The sequence below is a fragment of the Meles meles genome, chromosome 17 (genome assembly GCF_922984935.1).
Source record: "Meles meles chromosome 17, mMelMel3.1 paternal haplotype, whole genome shotgun sequence".
Classification (NCBI taxonomy): Eukaryota; Metazoa; Chordata; class Mammalia; order Carnivora; family Mustelidae; genus Meles; species Meles meles.
Window position 1 is genome coordinate 49,623,935 of NC_060082.1, and position 13,441 is coordinate 49,637,375.

General features: G+C 42.6%; 1 protein-coding gene across 4 annotated transcripts in view; it reads right to left on the reverse strand.

The window, feature by feature from the left end:
- RGL1 (ral guanine nucleotide dissociation stimulator like 1) overlaps nucleotides 1-13,441 on the reverse strand; it is a 161,618-nt gene that overhangs the window by 82,010 nt on the left and 66,167 nt on the right. For all 4 annotated transcript variants that reach the window (XM_045982966.1, XM_045982964.1, XM_045982967.1 and 1 more), the window contains one exon: nucleotides 3,365-3,573. In XM_045982966.1, the coding sequence (XP_045838922.1) occupies nucleotides 3,365-3,573 (209 nt within the window). The remainder of the gene's footprint in view (nucleotides 1-3,364; nucleotides 3,574-13,441) is intronic.

Genomic DNA, 13,441 nt, shown 5'->3' on the forward strand with positions numbered 1-13,441 from the left:
TGAGCCACCCAGGTGACCCATTAAGAAAGAACTTTTTTTTTTCCCTTTGATAAATAAATGTGTTAAGTTTATTTATAAGTTTTATTGCCTGACTCCATTTACAAATATTTTATAATAAAGAACTTTTAAAACCAGGGACAGGGGTGCCTGGGTAGCTCAGTCAGTTAAGCACCTGCCTTCGGCTCAGGTATTGATCCTGGGATCCTGGGATCTAGCTACGCATTTAGCTCCCTACTCAGCAGGGAACCCGCTTGCTTCTCCCTCTCCTCACCTCCCTGCTCCCCACTCCCTCCACTCGTGCCCTCTCTCTCTCTCTTAAATAAATAAATGAATAAATAAATAAAACCAAGGGACAAATTAGGAAAAATATGTCTAACACACGATAGGCAAAAACCTAATTTCATAATATTAAAGAATTACACTTAGATGATCAATAATTAGATGACAATAGTTCAAAACAAAAATAAGAAAAGGATATGAACAGACATAAACAGAAAACACAAATGCCCAGTAAATGTTTTAAAGATGCTAAACCTCAGTCACAAACGTAAGAAACATAAAGTTAAAAGCAATGAGCTATTTTTCAATGGACAGATCATGACAGAGATGGTTTCAATGACAGCGGTGAAAACATCCACAGTTCACAAGGGTGTGGGGAAAGCGAAGGAACAGGCAACTCTCATTCTCTGTGACAGAAGCGTGGTTGATACACCTTTCTGGAGGGGGACTTTGCAATACCTTTCACACTTCAAAATGTTTATATATTTTGCCCCATTGATCACTCTTCTACGAAATTATCTTACAGAATTCTCAAAGATATATATTCAAAAACACTCTTTGCAGTGTTCAAAGAATTTAAAAACAAACTAAAAAACTAGAGAGACCTTAACTGCCCACCCACAGAATAATCTATTCCATAAATACTATACGGCCACTAAAAAGAATAGGTAAATCCATCTATATGTGATTCTGAGATAACGGTATCTTACATTTCTTGAGCTTTCAATAGCCAGTATCCTAAGCTTCTCACATATGTTTATTCTCTTAATGAACAAAAAATCTCTAAGCCACCTGGGTGGCTCAGTGATTTGAGTGTCGGACTCGCGAGGTTTTGGCTCAGGTCATGATCTCGGGGTCATGAGATCGAGCCCTACATTAGTCTCTGGGCTCAGAGGGGGAGTCTCTTTGAGATTCTCTCTCCCTCTTCCTCTGCCCCTCTCCTGACTTGTGCTCTCTCCTGAATAAAATAAGTAAATCTTTAAAAAAAAAAATCTTCAAGACAGATAAGTAAAAAAAAAAAAAAAAGAAAGTTGCAGAACAGACTGTGTACTATGATTCTATCTGTATCATATAGAAAATATATTTTTGACAAATATCAAATATGAACAAATATTATATATATATTTATATACGTGTATGTGTATGTGTATATATATGTATATATGTCCAGAAAAATTGGGGAAGAATACAAAAGGAAAGGTAGACAGTGATTACCTAGAAGGAATGGGACTTGGGGGAAAAGAAAATGTTTACTTTCGGGGCGCCTGGGTGGCTCAGTGGATTAAGCCGCTGCCTTCAGCTCAGGTCATGGTCTCAGGGTCCTGGGATCGAGCCCCGCATCGGGCTCTCTGCCCCGCAGGGAGCCTGCTTCCCTTCCTCTCTCTCTGCCTGCCTCTCTGCCTACTTGTGATCTCTCTGTCAAATGAATAAATAAAAATCTTTAAATAAAAAAAAAAAAAGAAAATGTTTACTTTCATCATTTTCTGAATTGTTTGAACTTTTCACTATATATGGGATACTTCTATTTTTTTTTTAAAGATTTTATTTATTTATTTGACAGATGGAGGTCACAAGTAGTCAGAGAGGCAGGCAGAGAGAGAGAGGAGGAAGCAGGCTCCCTGTGGAGCAGAGAACCCAACGTGGGGCTCGATCCCAGGACCCTGGGACCACGACCTGAACTGAAGGCAGAGGCTTAACCCACTGAGCCACCCAGGCGCCCTGATACTTCTATTTTTTAAAAGATTTTATTTATTTGAGAGAGAGTGACAGAGATAGCAAGAGAGAGAATGAACAGAGGGAGAGACACAGAGGAAGAGGGAGATGCAGGCTCCCCGCTGAGCAGGGAGCCTGATGTGGGGCTTGATCCCAGGACTGAGCCAAAGGCAGACGCTTACTGACTGAGTCACCCAAGGGCCTCTATTACCTCTGTTCTTAAAATGTTAATACGTGTTATCTGCCTAACTAGATTATGGTCTATTTAATTTTTTTCTTTCTACTTCTACAATTTTTTTCTAATAAAAGATATTTGGGACAACGTAGCAATATGAGAAAACATGAATATTTCCTTTTTATACCCTTCTATGAGCACATGAGCGTATAATACTTCCAAAATGTTTTAAAAACCTAGCTAAAAGTCAGCATTCAACTACTCTTAACAAAAACGTCCTATCACATTTTCTTTCTTAGGCAGGAAACCCCAAAATGTAAGGATTTAGATGAGAGCTCTCATGTGTCTAGAACAATTGTCTGAGAGATGGCTTTCTTCTTCCCAATATCAAGTCAGTTTAACAATAATATATTAAAAGGTCAAGCTTAATTATAAATAAAGCCAAAATGAGGGGGGAAATAGAATTATCAGTGTGTGAATTACAGTACACCCTGCTCTGCCATATGTATCATGGGACTTGACAACATAAACCGAGGACAGTATCTCTGTGCCTGTCCGCAGAGCAGTCGATGCACAGTGACTGTTAACAGTATCGCCACCATCAGCTTCTTCCTACGGGCTTAATGCTGAACTCCACACTTCACATATATTAGCATTTTTTTAAAGATTTTATTTATTTGACAGACAAGTAGGCAGAGAGGCAGGCAGAGAGAGAGGAAGGGAAGCAGGCTCCCCACAGAGCAGACAGCCCGATGCGGGGCTGAATCCCAGGACCCTGGGATCATGACCTGAGCCAAAGGCAGAGGTTTCAACCCACTGAGCCACCCGGGCACCCCTATATTAGCATATTTAATTCTCCAAACAACCCAGTAAGATTCCTGGTGACTGATCATTTACTAGAATAATACAAAATTATGAACATATGGAGAAAATAGAAACTGAAATCCATAGGCAACCGAACCTAGATTTATAGCATATACTCCTAAATATTTTATAGATTTTTTATAAGGTATTTTTACCAGAAATAAACCATAAAATGGCTCAACAGCCTCCGTGCCACTTGTTCCAGAAGTTGTTCCTTCCAGGTAATCCTTCCTCACGCATCCCACTCCGCATTCTGAGTGTACGGGAATCTGAAACGCACGCCCTCCCTCCCCCACTGTTTCTCTCCCCTCGCAAACTCCGCTGGAGTCTTACCTGTCCAGCAGCAGCTCGAGCACCTCTTTAGTGGAGGCAAAGCCTCTGTACGTTGACAGAAAGATGCTGATGTAGGTAAAGTCATTGTCCCCAAAAGCCGTCAGCAGGTTCTCCACCAGCTTCTCCAAGGTTCCAGCTTTGATGGTCCTGATCTTACAGGTTTCATACTGACTGACGGTATGTCCTGGAGGCAGCTGGTCCCCTTCAACCTGTACAATAAATTCATGATGAGGATCAGGCGAAACAGCTCCCCAAAGTAAAACCCAAAACGCGGAGACTGCTGAAACGTAGCCTGTCACGTTTTCCTTGCTCTTATGTCATTTCCCGACGAGCCATGGAAGGCAGTTCTCCCACCTGGGAGTGTGGTAGAGTGAGGTGGTGGGGGGTGGGCTGGGGGCGGGGGGGGGGCGCGCTACTTTACTTCATGGTGGTTACACTTGCTTCTCCTCGATCCCCTATCAAGAACCTGACTGCTGGGCTAAACTGGCCAAGGATGTTTCCCGTGAGCCCAGAATCAAGCTCAGCGGAAGTTCTTCGATCATTTCCTTTGAATTGTTCCACGGTGAGTTGTCAAGCTCGTTCTTACAGGCAGCTCCTACAGTGGTGTGCGGGGAATGACGCACACTGGCTTTGGAAGAGGCGACTGTTAGATTTTCAGGACTGGCGTGAGCCAGTGGACATCGTGTTACTGGGCTGAAAGACCAGCCATGGTCGGAGTGTGTCCTCCATGGAAATCTCTGGAGATCTGATCATGGTCTGATATTCTTCAGCCCACAAGAACAACAGCCTTCCTGAATGATGACATTGAAATGTCATCAGCAGTCAGCAGAACTGACCAGGAAGTGGCTAGACCAAGGAGCCCTGAGCTCATCTCTGGGGAGTAGAGGAACGGGTGCGTGGGTGTATGACCCCTGCCTTCTGCAGATTTGTGCCCAACAACAAAGGACATGGGCTCCTGAGAAGTAGCTATCACACAAGAATGACGCTGCGGATAGTACTGGCAGGTATGACCGCCCCTTGGGAAACATAAAACATAACAAGTGATTATGGATAAGATATGCAAAGCTTAAAATGGAGTCTGAGGGAAGAGAATTAAACGAAAGAACAATAAAGAATGTGCATTACCTCCTGCCATAAATCTCTGCCTCACAAATTCTATAGAGATGCAATTTTCAGCTTAACGTGTCCTTCACGGGCACGAAGATGACCTACCGAGAGGATCTTTTTCCAAAATAAATCATAAGTGAGAGCCGATGCGGCAAACAATCGCCAGGCCGTTTTCCTCAATGGTGAGTTTAAATCGTGGCATGTTAGATTTTTCTAAACTGAAATAGCCAGCCATGTGAACATCGAGGAAGAGAAGCAAAGAACAGATCTCTAAATGATAATAAGCCTGCGCTCACAAGGCTGCACATTTTCTTTTTCTTCACCTGGCCTGTCCCATGTTCAACCACTGAAGGAAATTAGCTGGCAAGACTACATCCAGTAGGACCAAAGCAGTAGCTATTACTCTCAGAAAAGAGGGAAGGTAGCTCAACGTCATGATGTCTAAATGCTAGTGGGAATGAACAGTAAGACCCACCTTCCATGGTGGATGATTTTCTTTATTTCCTTCTCGGAGGATACTTTTACTTTACGAAGGAGCGGGATCTGGTCAGGCAAAATACCGAAATGTCTATAAGCCTCTTTGGCCTGCTGACTCAGATCATGGCCTAGTAATGATCCTTTATCACTCTACATGTAGTTTCAAAACGGGCCTAATAGTATCCGTCTGTCCTCCCAGGAGTGACAGTCCACTTTAGGCAGAAACAATAAGTGGAAAGGGTATATGGCTTCAAATGTCTAATAATTACTTTTTTTACTGGTTAGTACAGTATTGCCCGACATGGGTGCTGTAAACACAAGTTCTAAAACAAAAGGTCCTGTGGCCAAGTTTGGGAACTCCAGAGTAAAACAAAGTCAAGCACATTTCTTTACTGCAGAATTGGTCTTTAACATGCTAATGTGTTATGAAACTCTAAGAGAAGGATATGATACGTGATCCCTTCAAATGCACTTCCCTGTGTCGTCTTAGCATCTTGCAGACCATCAGAATGAACCTACTTTGAAAAACGTTAGCTAAGTAAATCACTGTGATGCATTTAAACTATATTTCACTTTTGCTACTTTTCACTTACAAAAAAAAAAAGACATGATAAAATACAAGGTCAATTTTGATCTTCCAATATCCCTATCCGTTTGACCTCTTCCTTAATACCAAAATGCACGGACGTTTTCTATGTTTTACTTTGTCACTTCAAACAATCCGGTTCCAGAAAAATGATCAGCCTGATGATATTAAAAAGTAGTTAAAAAACGTGCTTCTATGTCAAATGTTAACAACAACCATGAGAAGAATGGCTTCTCATCCTCCAGGGATATTCAAGCTCTAATTCTAAATCAAGCTTCCTTACCTTGTGACACTGTTTCCTTACCAAACAATCTTGTAATTTGAGGGTTCTTATTTTACTCACCACGCAAATTCTGCTTTAAATCTGTTCTTCTTGAAAGTAAAAACGACTTAAAAGAACTAATTTTTCCCTGAGCACTGTTGTGGCCAAAAATTCAAACACTGAGAAAAATACTTGTCAAGGGACCTGATGAAGGGGGTCCCCTTTCCTGCCAGAAAGCAGATTTGGCAGGAAGCCAAGGCTCTCCCTTGGGAATGGAGTCCTGTTATTCATTAACCCAGTCGCTTCCTTTAGTCCTCCTTTTCCTCTGGGGGGAAAAAAATCTCCATATGCGTGCCTGCCCCCCATACCTCCTGGTGATGGTGTTTGTTCCTCAGTGTTCACATCTGTGCATTAGGGAGAACCATGTTGGAGCTAACAGAACAGCTCATAAAATACTTTGACTATTTGGATGTTAAAAATTATTCTCTAGGTACGGGAACTGCTCTGGTGCCTACAATCATTCTCACAAAAATTCACGATGTGTGTTAAGGTATCAGAGCCCTCGCTTCCTGTCACGTTCTGCCCATTTGCTAAGCATCCTAATATCAACTTGCTAGAGCAGGGGGGAAGGTTCTTGGAGACGAGTTCAAATTTACCAACCCTCACGTAGTACATTCTTGTGAAACAAAAATTTTGAAATTATCTACCTATTCCTGGAATTACATGGAAATAAAATTATACAAAAGTGAAACAGAAAATACAAATCTGCTATATGGTTCACGCTGAAGAAGCTAGAATTTTCGTTTAATTTTTGCAGCAAAATATTCTCTAGCTACAGAAACCTTTTAAGAGACTTTAGGATCTTTTTTGTGTGTAGTATCTCAATACCTTCGAATTCTAGTTTAAAAGGAAAGTGGGGGAGGCAGGAGGAGAGCCTTGGCAGACAAGTGTTTAATATCCCAGACTCGGAGAGGAATACATGGAGGGCTGAGCCTGCCCTCTGGGTGAGCACGCTAACAGGAAACAGCTCAATCTGGATTTAATCAGAGACCATCGTTTTACTGACAAGATCATGATACCGAGGCCACAAAAATGTTTCAGGATTTTTTTTTTTTATGGGTGGGGGTAGGGCGGCAATCTCTCTGCCATTAGAATCTACTTTCTGAGAGAACATGTCTGACTCCTATGGGGTAAATATCTAAAACTCTGCTCGACTGTCCTAGCTGAGGAATTTCCATAATTATCCATTCTGGCACAAGGAGGACGGGAGAAAAACAACGTGAGAGATGAAATGTGCCATATTTCAATCCTGTTTCCAGTCATGGAGAAAGATACTCTTTCACTTTCTGAAAACATAAACTGTTAACAACTTGGGTGTTTCTAACTTGAAAAAAAAAAAAAAAAGTCCTTCAATCAAAATAACACTTCAGTCATCTGACACTTTAATAGTGGACATGCTAAGTAAACAACCTCATTAAACCAGAGACAGTACGAAGTCCTTCTCTAAGCCACGCTCAACCTTCAGGGCATCAGTTCTGGGGCATCTTGGCCTCGGCAGGAATGTCAACAGCGAGTCACTGTCCAGTCATAACTCTCTAACAAAACCTAAAAGCCACATCCAGGGTGTTATAGACTTTAAGAAGGTACACACCACTAGCTCTGTGTGTAATATTCCTTTTCGAGAGAAACGCACCATCCAGCCACATGAAATGTCATGAGACGCTACACAAATACACTCTGACCATCTGTCTGGATTGCATGTGTACGTATGCACGTATGTATGTATGGATAGATTAAATGTCCTTGCCATGCAAAGGAAAACATGCATGTAGGTAATGGCGGCCAGCACAGTGTTACGGCAAAGCCAGCACTCGTGAGAATTATGAGCTATGCACCCATAAGCCACTCGGAGACACAAGGCACAGTCCGCACAAAACCCTAGGGCAAGTGATGTCAAGCTCAGTTGAACTTCTGCACTGGGTCAACTACTCTGGGTGCGAGCTCATTTTTTCTCTAGATTAAGGTTACCGGAATCTCAGTTAAATGTTAATTTCAGATAAATAATGAATAACAGCATACTTTGGGGGCATAAGTATGTCCTCTGTAGTAGTTAGGACAGACTCATACTAAAACGTTATTTGTCATGTATGTGATTTTCAAATTGAACCTAGCATCCTGTATCTTTATCTTGATTTGGGAAGGCTGGGCTAAGTGCACACGAGGAGTACCGCATGGATCTCTCTTTTACTCATTCAGCCCCAGTGAACTAACAGTACTACGTGCCAGGAGCACTGTGCAAGGTAGGAGACACATAAAGGTAAAGAGCTTGCAGTTCTGACACCCAGGTTGCTGGGCCTGTTGGAGGAAACAGACACAAAGTGAGTTTAAAAAAAAAATGGAGCAGAGATAGATAGAAAAATGGAAGAGCCAGGAGGGACCCAGTCTAAAGAGGGCATCCGAAAAGACATCCTAAATAGTGGATGCTTGCAGTGGGTTTTAAGTGATGAGTAGGAGTTAACAACGTCGGGGAAGATGTAGCAGAGACACCAGCACAAACAAAGGCATTGAGAAGAGAGATGTGAGAGTGGGAGGCGGTGGAAGTTGACATCGTATTGGTTACAGGAGCAATAAGACCAAAGCAAGGGACAGCTTGGCTAGAGAGTCAGCAGGGAACCACCCGATCATGGAGGACGCTGGTCAAATCCTAAAAAGCTTAGGCATCATTTCCTCTAGTTCTAAGTGTGGTCAGAGAAATCACAGTGTGGAGGACAGATCTGACGGGAAGTTTCAAAGCTGAGAAAATCAGTAAGAAAGTGGTTGATGCTCGGGGTGCGTAACCGGAAGGGCCTTAACTTGCGTTAATGAAGACAGAGCTAGAGAAAGCGGTGGGGGGGGGGCATGTTTAGGGGCTACTCAGGAATTGTCAAGACTTGCTGAAGAGTCGGATGCAGAGGATGAAGCTAAGGGGAAAGAACCAGAAACGTTTCCCTGATTTCTAGTGTGGATGACTGGGATGATAACAGCGCCACCCATATGAACGAAAACTGAGGAAGTAAAGCCAGATTTTCGTGGGGCAGAGGTACTGAATTCCAACTTAGAGACCCAGGACTCAAAGTATCTTGGGGATTTTCCAATAGGACAGTCCAAAAGGCAATTCGAATCTCAAAGCTGGGGACAGGGGTCTAAGATGGAAATAGGTAGACATTACATCAATTAAAATGGCTTCCCCATCGCAGGCAGACTGTGTCGAACAGGAAGAACAGAGGACTGAGGAAGGCATCTGGAAGAAGACCAAAATTCAGAAGGTCCCAAGAGCAGAGATGGTGAGCACCAGAAGAAGCACCTGCACGCACAGCAAACGTACGCATCGCCTGATCCTCGGTAGCATTTCTGGGTAGAGAACTCAGAAGAAGTCTTCATTCCCAGATTTAGACACACGCCAACCTAACCTTGCATCTAATTATGCAAACACACAAGGTCCAGTGATGTGCTGGAACCGGCGTGCCCTGCTTGCAAGAGCCAACTGGGCACACCCTTTCTCAGTTCTGTTCAATGATACCGCCCTGGTATTGTAAATTCGGTCGTCGTGGAAAGATTTACACACAGAAATTGGCAGACTGGGCACAAATCGGGGCGTTTGTTCTGGAGAGCTGATTTACCAGCCTGCCACTGCCCAGGAGCCCCTCCCAGATGATGCTCATGGTAAATGCAGGGGGGACCTTCACACGGGGAGGCTGAACATTTTTCTCTACCTGTGTCCACTCCAGTTAAGGCACCTGTGTTGTTACTGTGATCTCTGACGTCGGGGAAGGCAAAAATTCTGCCTCTGAGCTAAGAATAAACGCAGGTATGTGAGGGAGGCAGAAGAGGAGCATGGAGGTGCTCTCAAAACAATGACAGGGTCCCCAAGACTTGACTTTACTTGAAGTCACATGTCACAGTGTGGTTGGGCTTCTAGGATGAGGACCCTTCATCCTCGGGGGAAAATGCTAAGAGAGCTGTGACAACAAAGGCCATTGTTTTATCACACAGAAACCCCAGCTCCTGCCACCATCCTGTCTCGGCTGGGCTCTGCAGATCCCCCCTTCAGTCCAGGAACTGTCCTGGAGGAAACAGGAAGTTGTGTTTTCCATCGCCTGAAGACGGTAGTCCTCCTGCTGCTCAGTCCAATGTTAGCCCGTCACAGACTCCATCTCCCTGATGCAAATCCCCACATCTGACATTCCGGTCCTCCCGGAAGGACCCCAAAGTCTTTACAGGGGCCAGATTAAAAAATCAGATGGATTTCAGGGCGTTTGCTACATTGGTCACATTTCCCAAAAAGATAATTTCACTTTCATATGCTACTTTTGTGCTTAAAACTCAGAATGCTAATGATATAAAGATGTTTTGAATTAACCTGGGCTCCATCCCCATTTCCGAGGCCAAGTTACTACAGAGCCTAGGACAGTAACTTAAAGCCTCAATGTCTCGCCCATCTGTGTTATAAAATTTAGAAATCACGTGTTGCTTTGAGAAGTTCAAGGATTTAGAGCTGCATGAGGGGAGGAAGGTCTGAACTGAAATAGTCTGTTGCATTTACCAAATCATGGCACAAACCGTCACAGACAGTTTAGGATCCAGGATGAATTTGCAAAATGTATGACTCCATTCTTTCTCTCTCGTTCAGAGCCTCAAATACCCAAGAGGTCATCATATCCTGAGGTCACAGGTTAACAGGTGTCCTGGCTTTCTGGAATTCATTCTGTTTTGGGGCAGCCCAGCCAACCTCTGTCTGGAAAGGTCAGCAGGGGATAGTGAGCTTCCCTGTGACCTAACATTTTCTGTGAATGAAGCCTGCTATGAATGGAAAAGCTTCCCCACAGCCCGGAGGCTTTCCCAGCCCCCCATAAAGCCCACAGACAGTTCCATGGGGCTTTATCCCCTTCTCAGACTTAAAAGGGCTCCTTCACCCATCCTTGGGGCGTGAGGGGAAGGGGTGGGTGGCAGGGGGAGGCAATTGCCTAATGTTCCCAAACATAGTCCTTAGTTTGATTCTTATTCTACATACCACACTAAAAAATCCCTTCTCCTCCCCTATGGGATTAGTTCCGTTTTAAGCAAAGTAAACACTTCTTTCCCACTATTATTATCCCCTTATAATGATAAAGCATAAAAATCAAAGCGCCATTATCAAAATGCCAGCAAATCATTATTCCCCTGGATTTCAGAATTCAAGTAATGACTGTCTAACTTGCTTCTTCTCCCCTCCAAAACTAAGTCGTTAAAGTCTATGCGGACTTACAAATTCAAAGGTACAGTTTAACTTTACTGTGCCGGCAAAGCTCTAGGACAGAGTCCTCAGAGCTGAATTTGACAAGGTAATATTCCTAGGTCAGGGATTTGTAGACATGGCTACGTACAGAGCAAGCAGGTGTCTTTCAACATGCTCTCAGGTGATCAAATCCAGGGCAAGGTGGGAAGAACACTTTAGTTTATCTTGAGTACATCTCTCCGAAAGATATTCTGAAATAAACTGCCTTTTTTCCTCAGGAGATTTTCCTCCTCATAATCTATAAATAGATTCTAAGAAAACCATCCTCATGCCCTAAATGAAAAGGAAGAGAAGAGAGGGTTCTAGGTATTTATTGGGCACTCATGGGTCAGACACTCAATCTTTACAATAATCCTCCGGAATAAGAATTATTCTCATTTATTCTCATTGAATAAAGGAACCTGAGGTTTCCAGAGGTGAGAGGTCTGGCCCAAAGGTACCCAGTCCATTAGCATAATGGACAGAGTCGGGATTTAAAACCAGCCCTGTCTTTCTATAAGTGTGTTGCGTTGAAACACAAAGCAACACAGTACCGGGTATTTCATCTCCATATCTGGGCACCCGGGGCGATCAGAACCATCAATAGCCCAGAATTTCCATACTTTATACCACTGTTTTAAGAAAGATAAAATGAAAGAACAGATCTGAAGGCCTGTTGAACAGTTGTAAGAACTACTCAGGATTCTATAGTTAAAAGAAAATATTGTATGTTATACTAACGTCCTCTTTCCAATTTTTTCCCCCTACCGCAATTATTTTCACCAAAAGCTGGGTCTTATTGCAGTAAATGCCTTGTAGTAGTATGCCTCCTTCCTCCTGACACTGACTGAGATCTCTAACAGCTAAGGGCGAAATATTGTTTTAGTGCTCAACACCCTCTCCAGAGGAAAACAAAAATCTCCTCATTATTACAATTTCTTAAATGAGTAAATTAAGACTAAGAAAGACAAATGACTTCACCCAAGGGCTCCAAAGAGACCAGGGAAAAAACGTCAGTAAACCATATGAGAAGCTACTGGATAACACAGCGTAAGAACCCATGGGGAATACTCATGCTCTCCTCTAATTTCCAGATTATTAATTAATTTTCCTACCTGCTAGGTTTATAAATCTCTCTAGCCAAGAGCTCATTTCCTTCTAGCTTTAGAAAGAAAGGAAAATGAAAGAAGAATGACAATGTGATTGGCTGTGGGATTCAGCCAAAGTGGCAGGCTTGTAAATGCTGACACTTAACAAAAATGAAGGAGAAGATAGAGTATAGAAAGGACTGATAGCTGGCAAAAACATAGATCCAACTTCTCAAATGAACAGAAACGGAAAAGCAACTGTTCCGTTCAATAGATTTAATGTGTCAAAAATATATATAAAAATACAGGCATGTCAGTCGTAAGGAAAATATTTATCTTCCTAATAATATGCTCATCATTCCCACAGGTCATGACCCATTCTTGATCTCAAGTCAGTAAAAACAGTATTAAAAGAATTTTCACTGTGCAAAGAACCCAAATGAGGTGCTAAGGGAATCTGTAAGGAAATTAAGGACTGTATTCTTTAAAAACCTAACGGTGGAGATTATCTAATATGAATGTGAATCTTTGCCCTTAATGGCATGGAAGGGAAGGGATGGACAGAACTTAAGACTAGGGCGTATTTTTGTTAAATAATGCCAGGTAAATAATAGGGACCTTCCAGTGAGAATTTCAGATAAAGACCTCTTGAGTCAACGGTCAGGAGGACAATCAATGGTAAGGAAGAAGAGCAGGGGGGTGGGGGGAATCCCACAGAACTAAAGTCTGTTTCTAGTTCCAGTTCAATTAATCATCGAGTACTTGTCAGTGCCTTCTATTCCTCTCAGCGGTGGGCTAGAATAACTCTTTTTCACTTGGTTATGTTTAGTAGTTCCTAAATACACTTGAGTGGATTCCTTCATTCAACATGTACTTGTGGAGTCCCTCTATGTGGCTGATGGAAGCCAGAAGTAAAAATAGAGAACCAGAGAGACAAGACGCCAACTTACACAGAAAAATCCACCTCCCCTACAACTAAAGGAGAAGAAAGTGATTTATGAGCCATCACTGACTGGACCTAGGCTTGTCTAATGGAGTCCATCCCCTAGCGTCAGAGTCTTCAAGTTACCTGACCCTAAGAGTCTTATGCTGTTCCACTAGAAGTACCATAGAGAGATATGGTTGATTTCATTATCACATGAAAATAGAAGCTCTGAATACAGAGAAAGCAACTCTTTCTAATCAATACTCTCTCTCTATATATATATGTACATGTATATGTGTATGTATATATGAGCTTACTATATATAGTAACTAACATACA